Below are 18607 nucleotides of genomic sequence, written 5' to 3' on the forward strand. Positions count from 1 at the left end.
GAAATTAATCAAACAAATTTCATTGAGGCTCCAACGGGTCAATAAATGACAATACACGGGCTTATAACCTATTTTGGTCTGAACCCAAAACAAAACGCTATTATGCGATAAGGCCGGATTTCATAATCTTGTTTATTTATTAAGTTTCCGAGTTGACTCGTTTTATAAATTTTCCACCAAGATCTTCAAACAAAACAACTGGCCTGACCACATGACTAAAGAACAATCAAGGGAAGAAAAAAAAAAAACATGCCTCGTGATAAGTATAATATCAAAAGGGTCCACACACACACATACACACACACACACACACGCCTGTGTGCACACTTGGCCGTTTCTTCCGTTGGTGGGTCAAATTGCAAAGGAGATCATCATGGTGATGAATTATTCACACACTGTCGGCGGGCGGGCATTGTCATCATGGTAACCTGACACGGGAGCCCTAAGTGTGTGTTTAATGTGTGTGTGTACACATTTCTGTGTCTTTATTTTGCTCTATGTGTGGTTCAACATGTGTGGATGTGTTTCTGCGGCTAGAGTGGCACATCTCACTCTCTCTCTGTGTGTGCCTCTGTGTGTGTGTGTGTGTGTTCTATCTGGGTCAACTTGCCAGTAGTAACCGATCAGAGCAAAACTTTGCCTGTAGAGAGGTCAAGTAGTGTCAAAGTGTAGGACACACTTTCCAGTTTTTAGTGGGGTTTTTTTTGTTGGATGATGAGACCTACAACAGATTTCCTGTCCTGCTCTCCTTCATTACGCTTCACTTAAAGCTGTAATACACAACATTTTCCTCATGACAAAATGACAAGGAATAAATAGAACACACATGACCAGGCTGTGTGTGTCTGTGACCCTATGTGTTTTCATGCCAACATGCCTGAAATCAGCTTTTCAGTGACGTTGGGGACACTGTGGACTGTGTCCCACTTTATCTTTTTGTCTTCCTTTGTTTTATTCCTCGCTTCTACGTATTTTATCGCTCTTAGCATACTTGTTCTTGCTATTTGCTCACTCTTTTATTGTTTATTATTGATTTAATTGCTTGGTTTTATCACCCAGTATCTGCACTTTGCCTGTTTTTATTTAATATCTTCCTTCTTCACTTTATTTTAAAGCACTTTGGGCTTTTCCTCTTGTATCATAGGCATGGTAAAAATAAAAATTGGTATCATTATCATTATTTTTATTATTTATTAGCTAAAAATGAGTCTTTGTAAAAATGACTAAGCGAAATAAGAACTGATACATGTGTGAAATGTATACCTTCCTTTAGTCACAGAACCAACCAAAGCTGGTGACTTAGCCAATGAGAATGATGATGATGATGATGATGATGATTTTAAAATCCATCAGATTAGTGGCACAAAAAGGTTGAGGTTAGGGTTTGGGGACACCAGTGACACCACAAACTAAAAACACAATACCTCTCATGAACTTTGGCCTTGACGTCTACAATTTTGCAGATGTAGTGGACATAACGTCAAAGGGATATGGGGAATTTTATCGCTCTAACATTGAACTAAAGACAAGAACCAAAAATATCATTTTTCCTTCATGTTTGAGCTGATCCCTATTAAGAAATGAATTTTCTAAACACAAAAAAGGACACAATTATCAACTTGCTGTTCTTGAATGTCATATTTAGGTTCCCAGACAGACTTGTATAAGACAGTATAGGCCTTGATTCGGAATAGCTAATCATGGCCTGCAATAAGGTGTCCAGATTTTTGGGAACACGAACACAAGAATTCTGAGGTCAATCCACCATCACTGACCTGATGTTTAAATATATAATTTTAGTAATTGTAAATATAATTTTCTTGTGAATGTTTTTCTTTTAAAATATTTTTTTGCCAATTTTAAATGTTTTTTGCAATTTCCTTTTGCTTTTTTTCTGGTTATCTTCCTGAAATTTTAGAACAAAGTTTTGGTCATTTTTATTTGCCTTTTTTCCCCATAGTGTCTAATGTTAGCCCAGCCTCACTGATCTGGCGTGTAACGTGTCTGAAGTCTGCAAACTGAGGACCTGACTTCCACTTTTGCAGTAGCCAATTTATTCATACATTTATAAGCAGGACAGAATACAGAATACCAAAAACTACAAATAACAAGAAGTTCCCTGGTAATACCGGTGTTGTGCAAGTCAGGTCACCCTAGCTTAAAAATGACTTTCAAAGATGTATCTTAACTTCAGATGAGCTACTTCTGGACTCTGGAGTCCTTGATTAAATTTAAGATGATAATGCACCAGATCCAAGTTTTTCTTTGTTTGGGTGCCACCTTTGCAGTAATTGTTTCATTTTTATTTTATTTATTTATTTATTTATTTATTTTTGGAAAGATAAAGTGAATTCACTCAAAGGGTTCATTTGAAAAGCCAATGATGCTCATAATCTGATTCAAATCTAATTAAATTTCCGATCACAAGTGGACGGCGCTAAATGCACTCAAGACATTTTGTAAATGCATTGAGATCCAATCACCCTGAAGGACCACCTAGTCAAGTTCGTCCTTTCCTTATGTGTGTGCACATATTCAACCATCACTATTATCACATGGCATAACAACAGACCACACTACAACTGTCTCACTGCTCAGAGTATTTTGTTTTTTTTTTTTTTAAACTGAAAAACTGAATACTGTCTAACATGATTAGTTTTTTGTCAGGGTAATTTCTACTCATTCTTAAGTACATTTTTAGATGAGTAGTAGATGAGTACTCTTACTCAAGTAAAATTATTCTTTAATGACCCACCGCTCAGTGTATCTTGACCTACATGTGCTTTACTCAGTTAATAAAAGCATTTAAACATTTAAACTCAGTTGCATTGTTTCATTTAACTGGTTATGGCAGTTTGGAAGTGGGTCAGGTTGCATTTTTATGTAGGTTGGGAAGGTGGAAAAAAGTCAAGACATTTAGTTTTGGTTCTAAATGTGTCAAAGGCAAATGTTTGCTTCTAATTTCCCTCACATCAGCACACTGTGCTGTGGTTAGGTTGTTCTCGTGTGTGGTGGTATAGATTGTTCTCATTCAAAACTTGTGATTCAGCCATTTGTGTAATTAAGATCTGATATCAGGTGCCTTTAGTTAGAAAGGATTCATAGCACCAACACTGAGTGGAATGAGTGGTTCGCTTGGGGACAGAATGTCAGTTTGGCTCCTGAGGTTTCAAAGTCAAGTTCATACAACAGCACTGTGCGCTACTCTACAATCAGCAGAGATGTTGGGCCCACTACAAAAATCAGGCACAACACCCAGGGCCCCCACAACCAATTCATGGGGGAAAAGTTATGAGCAAATTAACCCCCACTAAAATAAAAACTACTTATAAATACAAAACGTTAATGTGAAGTATCGCAGAGGGTGACATAAAATCTTTCAGGCTGCTCATCTTTTGGACCTACACTGATATATTCATGATAAAGCATACATGCCTTTTGCCTTGGGCCCCTAAATGTCTAGGAGCAGCACTGACAATGAGATGAGAGAAGTTACAGGCCCACGTCTGTTTATAATGGTCAACTGTACAATGCTGGTTCCTGCAGTGCCCTCAAACTCCAGGTGTACATGAGGACTAGTAGAGAAAGATATCAAACCAAAACCAACCTGGGAGGAAGGCGAACTGCTTCTGGAGTTCAGAGCCAATTTCTGCTGCACACAGAAGACCATTCTCCCTCTGCATAATGTCATCTGGAGACAGAGAAAAGAGACACAAAAACATATTATACCACTACAGACACAGACATGCAAGCACCCACTCACACAGAGGTATTAACAACTTCATTAGTATTTTCTGGCTTTCAGGTGACACACCACGACCTGCACCAGCCATGTTGGAGGTCCTCAATTAAGATAAGACTGTAGCATTTGCATTTCTAAATTTTTAACACTCAGTCATCTGACATGGCTCACAGTTGGTCTTTCTTTGTGTTTAGGTAATATCAGCTTGTTTGTTAGCTTGCATGGTACAATATCTGGCCAGCTAGCCATCACAGGCCTACTAACACATCTTCTGTGCAAAATAGTATCACCATTGAGTGCTTGGGTAAAATTAGCTTACTGGGCGATTAGCTACAGTGGCAAACAAAGCCAAAACACAACAGTTTGTCCAGGTTAATGCCTTAACCTTCCGACAACCTGACATACTGTCTTTTCAAGGCTGTAGCAGGTTCCATTTTACAGCTAGAGTGAAGATACCACTATCATATGATGATAGACAACCTAAGGAATAGATAGATGCCAAGTAAGCCAATGTGCCATGCTAGGTTGTTGCCAAGTGAGATAAATATTGCTCCAAATTTAGGAAAAATAGCGTATTTGTGCAGACTGGGGCCTAAACAGTCTTGGAGTTGCATAAATTGGGATGACTGGAAAACTGAGACTCTTGTGCATTCAAGCCCAAATTTATGTGTATTTATTACAGATTCATGACTATAATAACTTGTCACACAGTGTCAAAGCCTCTATAGATGATATTTCTATAGGGGCACGTCCACTGGATAAAGGTGGAGATGAGACTTAAGTGGAGACAAAGCAGCACATGAAGCAAAACAGCATTTGGATTTCCTCTTCTCTCTGATCAAACTGGATTACAGTAATCTCATTTAGATCTCTGAGTCGGACAGAGGGAAACAGAGGTAGAGAGAGTGAGACAGAGAAAGTCCCCTGCCTACATGCCCAACCCCCACATGTGCCACCTTCCTGTTGGATGCCATGTCAACACACAAGGAAAAATATTTTTTTTATTGTGTATACATGTATGTGTACATCTGCTTTTGGGTTCCAGAGCTTGTGTGATGCCTGCGTTGTTTCAGGGTGCGTGAGAGGGAATCATTGCAATGCGCAGGCTGGCACTGAGACTGGTGTGAGGGGAGTGTGAGGAGGTTTTCAAGCAGTATGCTGGGGCTGGCAGCAAGAGGTGTTAATTACCACCTAAGTGCAAACTAAACAAACTGTTCACATCTTTTAAAAAAATGGCTAATCCACCCAAATCACCCCATGTAGCTGCTCTGTTGACTGTGTATGAGGGTCCAACTTGGTGGACAGTGACAATAACAAGTGCAATTTCATAAGCAGGTAAGCACATTTATTCCCACTTATCTCTGATCAGGATGGGAATCAAAAGGGACCCCACAATATTATTCACAATACTTGGGTGCCAATTGGATAAGCATTGTGATTCTGTAATTATTGTATATTCTGATTCAATATTGTAAGACTGTGAGATTAGACTTTTCAATTCTAAAAATAATTAATTAAATTAAATCATTTTAAAGTAAATTTAAGTAATAATAAAAATTAAAAATATGTATTGCAATTTCATTTGAACATAATTTTATTTGATTTTTTTTAAATTGAATTTCCATTTTTTATTAAATTAATTTAATAATCAATTAACACTCGATTCAGGTCAGCATGGCGATATAAAAACCATCAAACAAAAAAAAAAAATCTATCTAATTATTTCCCCATCCTATGTCTGATAAAAATAATAATAATAAGAAGAAGAAGATAAAAAAAAATATCCCACAAAAATGCAATGAACGAACTAAAAATGCAACATTTAAGGTTGTTCATCTTTTGGACCTACATTGATAAAATGCATGGGGCCCCAGAGGAGTGTTTTGCCCTGGGCACTGGAAAGTCTAGGGCTGGCAGTGGCCTGCATGTGCTTCTCACAGAGTATACACTTTACAAGAATCAGGTCTGTTCCCAAAGAGAACTGCAAGAAGAGTTACAAATTCAAACTCTCTCATTAGCGGTAACTGAATTGAAAAGTCAGTGTGTAATCTGTGCTCAGACAGAAAGAGAGGCCTTGGTGGGGACGGTGTCGTATAGTGCAGCAGCTCCACCAGCTGAGGAATCCCATAGATTAAGAGCTTAGATCCTCAGTAATGTGATATATGTCACCATACCTGGGGCTAGACAATGCGTCATTATGTATGAGTCTCCCGTCTCGCGTACAGTACATGTGCACACACACACTCACACAGTACTGGCATTGGGCATAATTTTAGATATCATAGCATGATGACAAGATGGGATGTAGACGCCATTTAGATACAAACCACACAGATCAACAGCAGGGTCTTGGACTGAACACCACATGTAGCATTATTACCTACTGCAGACCAGAGAGAAATGAAAGAATGAAGGAAAAGACTGCAAAAAGAAGAGAAGGAAGGATGGTGGAAAAGAAGAAGGACAGTGAGGACAGAAAGCACTAACACACAAAAGGAAGGAAAGAAGAAACAAAAAAAGGAGAAGGGTCAACATGGGAAGGAGGGATGGAAGGAAATGAAATAGGAAGGACAAAATTGAAGGAAAGCAGGAATAAAAGGATGGGCAAAGGAAGGCGGACACTAGGAAGGAATACAGAAAGGAAAGAAAGATTGAAGTATGGATAGACAGAAGCAAAAAACAGAAAAGAGGCCTGAAGAAGGGGATGAAGTAGGAAGCCAAGAAAAGAAATGAAGGAAGAAGGGAAGGCAGGAGTTGAAGAGCGCCACTCTGATGAGAGGACACGGGTGTTAATGCAGGTCTGGTTCAGCAGGATGCAGCAGACCAATGATCTGACAGCAAAGTCACCCAGCCTGTAATTTAACCAATGACAGGAACTCTGCTTTACTTAGCCGTTATTTTAGGGAAAACCATAGACTGGGAGGAAGAGAGTAAAGAGAGACGCATGGGCCTCTAAACAGAAGGTTACTAGGTCAAATCCCTGGAGCAGATTTGAAGTGTGGGTGGGGATACAGTTGTCATATTTATGTACGGGTGAGAAAGTTGGACATCTGTGACCTCCAAGATGGCTGCAAAACAGCAGCACACTGTAGACAAATAGTTATGATGAAAGTTGGAGGTTGTTATTGTATTATATGTATTATAACATTTTCTCAGACTTTCTGACTTCATCTATCAACTCTGCAAGACATCCATGTGCAATTTCCATTTAGATCATCTGTTTTTCAAAAACATTTGATAGCAAGTGAATGCATGGAATGAATGGGAAATAGTCTCTGCCAGGTGTAGGTGTGTGTATTGAAGTGTGTGAATATAACACAGGGTTTTATTGGGAAAAAAAACATCGATGTGCAACTTTTTTTGGATAAATAAAGCTTTAAAAAGACATTTTCAATAACATAATGCAGAGACTCTCTTAGAGAACATACAATATACATGTGCATGTGTGTCTTTGCATGTCAGCGTGTGTGTGTGTGTTGCCGGTGCAACGTAGGCTCACTGGCCCAGCTGTCAGTTGAGTATGTAAGGCACTAAGAACGAGATAAGACCCAAACTCTGGACCGCTTCCAGACATGTGCAAAGCTCTGTGTGTGTGTGTGTGTGTGTGTGTGTAATAGAAAAAGAGACTTAAAGATTAAACCCGATACTGTTGACCCACTGAAGTTGGAACTTAGCACTGCCAAATTATAGCAGGCCTGTCTGTTTATGAAAAATACAGTATCAGTCAGAATTATTAGAAGTCTTTGTAATTTTGTCAATGATTCAATGATTTTTTAAATTTCAAGTTATACTTATAAATTGTAACCCTAAATTTAGTGGCTAGTTAAAGAACAGGATTAAAGTTCGTGTGACAGATTTGCTACTTATTATCACTGATTGATACTGTATAACATAATCTAGTTCAAAGCCTTTATGCCTTGCTCATGTGCTGTCAGGTTTATTGTATTTTCCAGTTTCCAAACAGGAAGTGCACATCAACACTTGACCACGTCCTACAATCTAGTTGGGTAAATCAGGATTTTAAATACAACATAAATTGACGTGATGTTTCAAAATGCCAGCTCACTGCAAGTTTTCTGTGAATGGCAGTAAGTTTGATCCGATCAATCCTCAGTGAGCCACAGATCAAATTTTCAAACCTAAAGTCATGTGTGATATAATCACACCCCAAATGTTAAGGTTGTTTTAAGAAAACAGTGAAAATCTAATCTTGTTGGCCAAAGCTAGCCTTCTTGTCATTAGCTCATTAAGATAATTAGCTTATCAAGCTAATGACAACAACTTTTCGGCATCTGAGCTACAGAGCACATGAACACAATGCTATTTTTTCCACAAACCAGAGGGTGGGAGCTTCTCAATTATCCCATGAATGCTGTTCTAAACTTTCAGTGTCTGATAGCTCTTTCCTAGGAAAAATCCTACGATACACAGGATGTGATGTGACTTATACTTTCAGTTTGTTTTGAATAATGCAGCACTCAAGCCTTATGGTATTTATCACAAGTACCAACTCCTGCCTTGTACATGGTGTTTGCATCAACATCCAACTTGTAATTACAATAAGCAATCATACATTTTTCTGAAAGCTCCAATATATCCAACTAGGATGTCAGCAATGTGGAAGTATCTGGAAAATGGCAACCGTTAACACGTAACGCAAAAGCACTTTTTGACCAACAAACCAGCTCTGCCCGTCATAAAACTGAACATATTTTGCCAAACCATCAGTTTAATAGTGTTACCTTTTGATATACACTCTAAATCTTGTATCTTTAGTTTGTTTTTTCTGGTCACTTACTTTACACCTGAACACTCAGGGCTATATTTTAAAGATGTGAGCGTATGGTCTGAAGAGCAAGAGCATTCAAGGCGTGCCTAAGACCACTTTTGCTATTTCAACAATGGAAAAAATGGTGGCTGCACTAGGCTCCTGGTTCAAAAGGGTTGTACTGAGTCTCTTCATTAATCATGGGTGTGTATTTAGTGTAATATGTAATAAACCAATCACAGTGCAGTCTCCCATTCCCATTAAAAGTCAGGTGTGTCACACCTTGGTGGATTGCTCTTATAATGGTGCATTTTCCAGGTAAGAAGGAAGGCTTCTCTGCAGAGGGCAACACTTTAAGAGCAACATGCCCATGGGCGCGCAGATGGACACAAGAGACTTTGCTATTTACACAGCATGAGCGCTGAGTAGGAAAATGACAACTGCACTAGCTGGAAACTAGCAAAGACACTTGCGTTGCGATTGGCACCGCTTACTTTGCACTGGGTGTAAGATAGGGCCCTTACCAGATGCATTGTTGGGACTCTTTCCAACCTCTACCTTACTTCCTATATAACTCAAATGCAGCATAAACAATAGAAGAAGAAATGGGTGGTTAACAGTGATACCCACAATGGCTTAACAGAAAAAGAAAAAAGCACCACCTGCAGAAACTCATGAACAGAAAATCCAAGAAGAAAGATGTCTGATCTGAAAGATGTCCTGCCCACATTGTTTGATTGACAGGTGATATATGGGGAGAGTCGTCTCCTATGTTTACCAGCAACCCCTTGAGAGAAGGGGGCGTCAACTTGCATTTCATCTGGAGGCCGCCATCTCAGTTTCGCAGCATTTATTAAACATATCAAGAGCAGAGATTTCGCACAGGGCAGAAAAATAGGGAGAATAAATTGAAGGAAAACAAAAATTTTCCTCTTCATCGTCCCTTCCAGCAAAATTGGAACCAACTGCCTCTCCAAAAAAAAAAAGGTGCATGTCCTATAGAGATCAACGGTGCAGACATATCAGACATTCAGGCGTCAGGCTGCTTTTCACCAGCGCTTGAACCTCTAAAACTCACTGCTTTGTCCTCAATCCAGTGAATGAAATTAAACAACAGCGGCTCAGCTACAAGTGCACCCTTTACCACAACAACACACACACACACACACACAGACACACACACACACACAACTGCAAGTGGGCCAATGCAGCCAAACACAAATAGTGATTATGGGGGGCCTAGAAAGAATGTCCCCCCGCCTCCTTGTACCCCTCCCCCACGCCCGGACAGCACCCCTCCAATTCATTCATCCCACGTTCAGGGGCTTAATGAGCAGCGACAGGGACAACATGATATATAACCCAACGCTTTTCCAATGAAAAATTTCACCATTCACCCCTATTCTGTTACATTCTCCTCTATTTCATTTCATTGTCTGTGGCTATCGGGCCACACAAGTTAGACAAGTTAAATTCACACTCAGTTCAACCAATTCCAATGGAAAGTGATGAATTGATAGGTACTTCTAAATTTTTAATACACCGGACAGTGGAATACTAAAATAAAGAGGGAATTCCACTTTCTCAATCGACAAATGGAAAGGAATTAAACCAAGCATGCTTCAGACTCTGAGGGGTCTCCAGCGTGTGTGTGTGTGTGTGTGGGTGGGTGTGTGTGAGAATAAGCCCTAGATTTGGAGAGGTGAAAGCACAGTTAAGAGGAGGAGGAGGAGGGGAGGAGGTTAAACCAGGCAGTCAGAAAAGCAGAGACGTTCTCCTCTCTCATCAGGATGAAATGGAGGACAGGGTCCCTTTACACATGTCTACATATTTGATGAGTTGGCCTGGCTCCAGCTGACCCTGTGAGTGTGTGTGTGTGTGTGTGTTCTCTGTACTTCTTGTTGAGCAGCAACATGGCAACTACTGTAAGTTGCTCCATCAGGGCTGGAAAATTCTTTAGTTAAATATTCCAATTCTGAAACAAGTCCAGTTTTGATTCCAATTTTGAAAGAATGCTTCATTTGATCAACCTCATTCCATCTACTTGTCCAGTGTTCATTTTGAATGTTTAGTAACATATTACAGTTACATTATTACCTTCTAACTGTTTTGAATTTCTCACACACAAGAAAAGACCAGGTTTAAGATACTGAATAGTGATTGTGTGTCTGTAGGTTACTTTGACCCTGGGTTACCTTGGCAGATTTTCATTGGATTTTTGAATATAAGCTTTGCTGCGAACAAAGGCATCTGATGCTTTTGTACAAAATGCCAATCCCCATAGTCCAATGCACATTTTTTCTGTTTCTGGACCAATCATTAAAAAAAAAAAAAACAAAACAAAAAAAAAAAAAACAGTAAAACAAAGGGTCACACCCCACTAGCGTCATATCATCACCAGCTCCCTCCAAAAATTCACCACACTGGCTACTCCTTTCACGTTCACGTAGCTAGCTGTCTAATGCCAAAATGTCAGAAATGTGCAGTGGAAATTTCATAAAGGTACAAATAAAAACCTAACATGTATCACGTAATGTTGTTCAATTACTCCCACAGCTGTTATGTTTTCAGTATTGATCTCATGCACATCACCCATTTCCACTGCTGTCTTTGTATTTCCGGTTGCTGGACTGTATCATAAAAATACTAACTAGCTAGTGCTAGTTTCTTGCAATAATAGCCCCGCCCCCCCGAGCTCAGTCATTTTTACCTCCCTATAATGACCCTAATACACCGTCGTACATACATGTTGTCAATAGCAACTTGTTAACAACTTAATTTTTAAAGTACAGGTGAAAATTTTGTAGTTGGGATATGTCATGTTTTGTGTGTATATGTCAAGTTTTCGGTTAACCAGGGAACTTATTCTGCATGAACCAGAAACCTTATGGAAAAATATGTGCTGCTAATCTGTCTAAGGCTCAAAAATGCTCCCTAAATTCAGGTGCTTTACAGCTTCAAACTGCAATACACTACCCATACTCAAATTATTGGATAACAGCTGAAGTTGAGATCAAATGCCACCAAATCACAGTCACGGGTTTGAAACATACGGCTTGGCTCACCTCGTCTGTTACAACACTTAACATCCACAGAGTTCACATTAAGCCTGATGTGACTGTACATTTGATCAAATTGTAAGTCTGTCTGTGTTCGTCTGTGTGTGTGTGTGCGTATGTGTGTGTGTTGAGGTGGATTTGATTAGAGCCAATGCTCTGCACCATCACTTTTACAATGTGATTTGGGCAAACTCAATTTGTGAACAGAGACATACACTTTGCACACATGGAAGTGAAAGAGAAGCAAAAAACTGCGTTGCTGAACCAAGGAGGAATTTTAGACTGCCCTTTGTAACTCATCCCCAGGAATATGGGAATGCTGAGATACTAAATTATTGCTTAATTTCCTACCAACCATTTTTCTGTACATTTTTCATATATTTTTAATTTGCACGTTATTTAAATAAACAGATAGGCATAAAGACGGCTTCCTGGATTTAGAAAAGAAAACACATTTTTTTTAAATAATATATTGTTACCCTTGTTTTTGTGTGTGCGTGTGTGTGTGTGTGTGTGTGTCATTTAATCTGAGTATGGAAATGAGTATGGCAAAACTGACAATATTCAGAATATCCAAGCAATTTTTCAATTGTTGTGAAATAAAACTTAAGCCTTTGTTGTTGTTTTTTTTACTTAACAAAATCATTTTCTTCTTTAATAGAGCATAAAAGCATTGGTTCTTAGTTCAACACATCATCATTTGCATTACAATACTTGGATGGAAGCCATGCTAAGGTTTTCAGGCATGCACACACACACACACACACACACACCTCTCCCTCCTCTTTGTTCTGCGGTCGTGTTCCTACAGGTTTTCATGCTAAATGCACTTTCAAAGGTGGCGGCCAGCTGCTCTTCGCTTGTTAAATGTCTGCTAGTGCTGGTGGCCGGTCACAGTTCAAAGCCACAGGAGGCTTCTGGGGATTTCTGATGTTCACACAGGCAGTATGACTGACACATACACACACACACACACACAAACACACACACTAGGGTCCCATGTGTAGATGAATCTGTCAGGGATTGGATTGTCAGTCTTTCTGTAGATTCACATGACCCTGATCTTTGGTCATTTAAAATATATTTTAGTGCAACATGCTTAACAGGATTGTGCTAGAACAGGTTCCATTGGGCCGTGAAAATGCTTTAATAAAGTTTGTGGATTTATAAGTAATAAAACAAGGCTTTCAACTTTTTTTTTTTTTTGTAGACTAAATGCATGGTCTTGAAAGCACTTAATTATTTATTCAAATATAACAACCAAATCCATCACTTATGCCTCAGCTGTCTCATGGCCAGAGGAACAGTTCACATCCTGAGGAATCCTGCTGATACTGTGGCATACATGAGGTTGTTCTGATGTCCAATTCTGACTGCCAAATTTGAGTGCCTGGATTTCATCAAAGAAGACCTTGAAAGTCCTTGACAAGTCCTTGAATTTGATGTCCAAGTGACTCTGGAAACCCTGTCAGAGGTTCCCCTTTCCTTTTATGTTCAGAGGGATGCTAAACTAAAACATGTAATACTGCACCTGCACCTGTTATCCTTCCTATGACAAGAAGCACAGGCTGGCAAAGCACTTCAATCTAATATGGAGCTTTAGTTGGTGATTTCTCACATCAACTTTACTACTATAAGCCTTGGATGTTTTTAGCAACTGAGCCCTACAGCACTGCTAGCTAGAGAAACATTAGCTACCATGTTGCTGCAGTGCTGGTAAGACCCGTAGTTCTTTCAGTTCCAACAAGCAGGATATTTTCATTTTGCTGGACAGCTGGTTGGTCTTAGGGTCCAGACAATATTGTTACCCTACAAGAGGAACTAAAGCCCACCCACTCATCCTAACCCAATGGATTTAAATTCCATTTTAACACTGTTAGTGACTTTTAGAACTTTCACATCTTGGTGGATGATGAAGACAGTTCTCCAAAACAATACCAGCTGGGTTAACTGGGTTTACCATTCCTCTAAAAGCCATGTTTCAAATCAAGTGAATCACACCTACATGATAGAGAGACAGACAAACAGACAGACAGACAAAATTATGCCTGGGTGAATACATTTTCTGATTGGCTGGCAGGTGTGCATTAAAACCATGTATCAGCTCAACACTGATGACCGTTCTAAAGTCATCCACTACCCAATATGTAACCATGGCAACATTAAAAAGCAAAGCTTCCTCATTAGCAACTGTGACAGCACAGCTGAGTTATAGCCTTGATAAACTAACAACCGGGAAGGAAAGCATACCAGTGGAATTTTCATATTGTTTTCTCCTCTTTCCTTTATATTGTTGGTAAATGACCATTACATAACTGTAATAATCAGCTCATAGATGTGTGTTAAACAGTTATAAAGCACTCTGTGGAAGCAACCACTCTCTGCTTCATGTCAGGTGGTTCTTTGCCTCCACGGCGTGCCTTAAAACAATTTAACACACACCTACATGTTGATTATCACTTAAATATTCAGTGAGACCCATTGGCATATATACTGTAAGATGGACAGTTGCTCCCTAGGAAGTTTACATTGTAGATGAAGTGTAGCTTGTAGCATTACCATGGTCTGGATCTCAGTGTCCTCACAGCTGGCTAGGCCCACCCAAATGACACCCATGCTAAAAGTCAAGCTTCAAGCCAGGATGATTTAAAAGCCACATAGTAGCCCTGTGTGAGAGCTGGACTAGGCCACTCTGCTCTTCATCTGCTGCTCTGGTATGAAGCAAATGGAAGGGACTGTCTTGGAATGTAGACTTGATGGCACTGAATGAGAGAGATGAGACGTGTGTGTGTGTGTGTGTGTGTGTGTGTGTGTGTGTGTGTGTGTGTGTGTGGTGAAGGGGTTAAAAGTTGTGTTGGTATCGAATGCCAACTGTTATAGTGGCAGGGAGATGGGCAGCTGTGTGTGCATGTGTGTTACAGCTTTGTGTGTGTGTGTGTGTGTGTGTGTGTGTGTGTGTGTGTGCGTGTGTGTGTGTGTGTGCACTCCTGTAAGGGAATCCAAGCTTTATTATCTGGCATTATAGTCAGGGTTTACCAAAGTCCCATCTGTCACTGCTGTAGTGCATCTCTAGTACACACACACATATACACATATGCATAAATACACACACACAGACTGGAGTTGGCAGGCACTCACACACCACTCCAAACAACAACTGGGTCACAGGGAGAACAGTGGCCTGGAATTTGTGTGTGTGTGTGTGTGTGTGTGTGTGTGAGCTTGGATTAGTATGGCAGCAGAAAACATAGCCACCAGCAAAAATATTAAAATATTACTGATGACGATCACGTGAGTTCATGCCTCGCTTTGTGGCGTCAAAACAACAATGTCTGGGTTGTGCTGAGTGGGGGCCGGGGACGCCCAGGGGTCCCAAACAAAATCAAAAATAGTTTGACTTTATTCTCTAGTTGGTATAATTTGTAGAAAATTAAATAAAAATGACTATTGGAATCAGATGTTTTAGTCCCCATTTTTGTTTCCTGTTCTTTGTGGCTCCTCATCTCCTGTGTGTGTGTGTGTGTAAATGAGATTGTGAAGCAGGGCTTTGCTGAAAATGGGCATTTGTGCTCAGGGAATCAATCCAGTGTAAATAAAGGTTAAAACAGCTGACATTACACAAGTTTGACCAAACAAGAGGCAGATTACCTAAATACATTTTTCCTTTAAGGATGTATGTTATCTGCATATTTATAAAATGACAGACCCCCATTTAGCCCGCCAGGACTGTGGGTTGCACAGGAGAGGGTGTTTGTTTTTGTGTTTTTGAGTGCGAGTGTGAGTGTGAGTGTGTGTGTGTGTGTGTGTGTGCATACGAGCGTGCCTCCATCTAAAGCCTTTTAGCAAATAATAGGCTAAATATTCAGCTTCTGATAGAGCCATATGCCCCACTGCCAATGTTTCTGTTTGCTGTCATATGCCTGTCTATTACAGATACACACCTCCCCTAATATATTTGGCTATTAGTCGTTTGATGTCTTACCAATTTTGACAAATCTTGTTTAATTATAAAGGTTTGAAATTTCTGCATGATGTAGAATATTATGAATAAAACAGAATGACTTAATTTAAAAAAAAGGAAATACATATATAGGCCAAGTTGTTTTTTTGTTTTTTTTAGCAGAATGAACAACGTATAGGTCCAATAAATGATAAGTACATATTTTCCTAACATCCTGTTTTTCATATACATAATAAGGCAACAAATGCCAGACTGTAATGGGCCAATCTGGTCAAAACTCTAGGACAGATTTTTTTTTTTGTTTGATGCATCTATATGGCCTTGTTCAGACTGCCAACCTAAATTTTTTGGCATATCTAGATTGTATCCAGATTGATTTTAGAGAGTCTGCACTGCCAAGAAATCGGAAAAAAAAAAATGTGATTTTTGCAAATCGGATCCAACCACATTTGGAGGTGGTTTGAAATGTAATTCCGATCTGATTCCTATGGATGCGTCACAGCCCGGATGTTCTGGACTCTCAAATTAGATTTCACTGTCTTTTCCATCATTTGCAACGCGACACACAGCAACGACGTCCAATCCGTCCAGAGCGGCTGAGCAGAATCCATACTGCTGCTAGGAGAGCGGTATGGAGGACAACTCAGAGACAACAGACAGAAATAAACTGTCTGCTGGCACTTTGGGGGAGGCTTCTGGACATTTCTCCTGCTTCCATGCTGGAAAGCCACATTATCAGCGTATATAGTTACTGAAGCCTACGTTGTTACCACAGCAACCCATGCAAATACTGATCTGATCATTTGCAAACAGTGTGTACAGTCTGTCTTAATGATCTGATTTGAGAAACAAATCCAATTTGCCTGCAGTCTGAATAAGCACTAAATAAACTGTGTTGAATTGTTTGGCAGTGCAGAAATCTGGGCAATAAGTACTGTACTGACTGTACTGGACTAGAAAACAGTAACATACACACTATGCCATAGGAGCAAACTTAATTAAAAGTCATCACCAGAGTAAAGAGAAGCATAAGTGTTCATCTTTGCTGAAGCGGCTGGCCTTTCAGCTTGTAGTGTGTCTTCGTCAGAGCACTGAGCTCTGTCTGTACCTGTTGTCCCATATCATGGCATAGTACTTTGCACTGATACACTTTCACTTGAAAATTGTCATCTGGTTATGTTTTTATATATCCATTTTCTGTATTTTCATTATTTTCTATTTTTGTTTGCTGCATCCCCTTATTTTTTTACTGTAACAATCCATCAGGGATCATTTAAGTTTTAATGATCCCTAGCTCTGTTACAGCTATGCCAAATTTGTCTTTCAAGAACGATGCAGTGTGTAAGATTCAACAGCTTTTGGTCCACTTCAGAAATGGTTGGAAATACAGAACAATGGTGTACAGGCTTGACTCTGCCACTGGCAGACTGCCGTGATCTACTGAATAGATAGTGGCATCATCATCACAGCAAAACAACACACTACTGTCCCACTGTCTGCAGTCTGCGCTGCTGTCACAACACACAAAGACGTGCAAACACCCTGAGGCTGTGGGTCCACCCAACTGTCAGATCAGAATTAAATGCACTGTTTTGAAATGCTGCAAAAATAAAAGCTTGTTGGAGGAAAATCAACAAGTTTCCCTAATGTCTGAAAGGGTCAAAATGGAAAACTGAATCAAAAACTGATTAGTAAAGGGTAAGCTGTTATTGTTCCTTATTATCAGTTAATGCTGGTCATATTTCATTATGCCTAAAGGCCAAAACAAAGAAACACACTTGGTATCCCAGGGTATCCCAGCTAATGGCCATACAACCACTGTGAGCACATCGACCTGTTGTGCAATGACACTGAACCAGTTACTGGACTGACCATGTCAAGCCTACATCCTTATTTACTAAAGCAAAGAAATACTTTTTTGGATTGCCAAGGAGCTTGTATCAACTGCTAAGCTAAATGTTTAGTAATCATCACATGAAGTCTGGAAAGTTTGTGTTGGGTATCAGTGAAATTACATGTAATATGATATGCCAATACTACTTTCACTCAGCTACCAGGGTCAAATGGAAGATTTTGTTGTTTGTGTTTCTGTTATTTAAAAAGGACCTGTCACCAGATCACCAGTGATTTTGAAATGTGGGCCCATTTACTACAGTTTCCCCACATTTTACATTGAGAGAAACCATTCTGAAAATCATGAGGTGGTACTAAAGATTTCAGTAAATTTAATCAAAATCCCCCATGTTCAAATATGAATTTTGGGTTGAAACAGCCACCTTACAATGCTCTGTTTTGGCAGCTAACAAAGTCGTCACCATCCATAAACCAAAGAACTGATAATTGGCTATGGAAAGCAAACCCCAGGGACTACTTTCCAGGGGAGGGAGCGTCTCACTCCGCCGAAATTTAAGCATTTAATGGACCATCACTCTGAAAGAAATCTGCCAAAAACTATGTTTTCCTTTTCTTTGGTGTGGCTCTGGAGGTAGAGCGCCCACAAAGCATGTTGAAGTGTCCTTGAGCAAGACACTGAACCCCTAACTGCTCCTGATAGGCAGCTTGGCTCCCTGCATGGTCCCCTCTGCCATCAGTGTGTGAATGGGTGAACATTGTAAAGCGCTTTGAGTGCTCAGTAGACTAGAAAAGCGCTATAGAAATGCCCTCCATTTACTATTTCCTTTAAGGGGTGAGGTCACTTGTTCAGGTAAGTCACAAACACAGCTGTTAGTTGATTTGTAGTACAGCTGACTACAGTTCATCTATCTCTCCCTCTCTCTCTCCCTCCCTCTCGCTCTCCCTCCCTCTCTCTCTCCCTCCCTCTCTCTCTCTCTCGCGCTCTCTCAAAACCAGCGTAAAACCAGCAGTTACTACACCACCCTTTTTTTAGATGCTTCTGGCCACAGCTACCAGTCATTACACTACTCAGAGAAGAAAAAACAAAAATGACAGAGAGAAAGAAAGGGAGGGCAGCCAAAAAGCTAAGAATTCAGGAAGACTGTGTTTTTACTTGCCCCAAAACAAACAAATGGCTAGGAAAAACTAGACACTACTCTTTTGCACAATGACATCATGCAACT

General features: G+C 39.9%; 1 protein-coding gene across 2 annotated transcripts in view; it reads right to left on the reverse strand.

The window, feature by feature from the left end:
• The window catches only part of mcf2la (mcf.2 cell line derived transforming sequence-like a), an 82828-nt gene that overhangs the window by 42386 nt on the left and 21835 nt on the right, over nt 1-18607 (reverse strand). For both annotated transcript variants that reach the window (XM_030068847.1, XM_030068837.1), the window contains exon 2: nt 3608-3691. In XM_030068847.1, the coding sequence (XP_029924707.1) occupies nt 3608-3691 (84 nt within the window). The remainder of the gene's footprint in view (nt 1-3607; nt 3692-18607) is intronic.

The sequence above is a fragment of the Myripristis murdjan genome, chromosome 2 (genome assembly GCF_902150065.1).
Source record: "Myripristis murdjan chromosome 2, fMyrMur1.1, whole genome shotgun sequence".
NCBI lineage: Eukaryota > Metazoa > Chordata > Actinopteri > Holocentriformes > Holocentridae > Myripristis > Myripristis murdjan.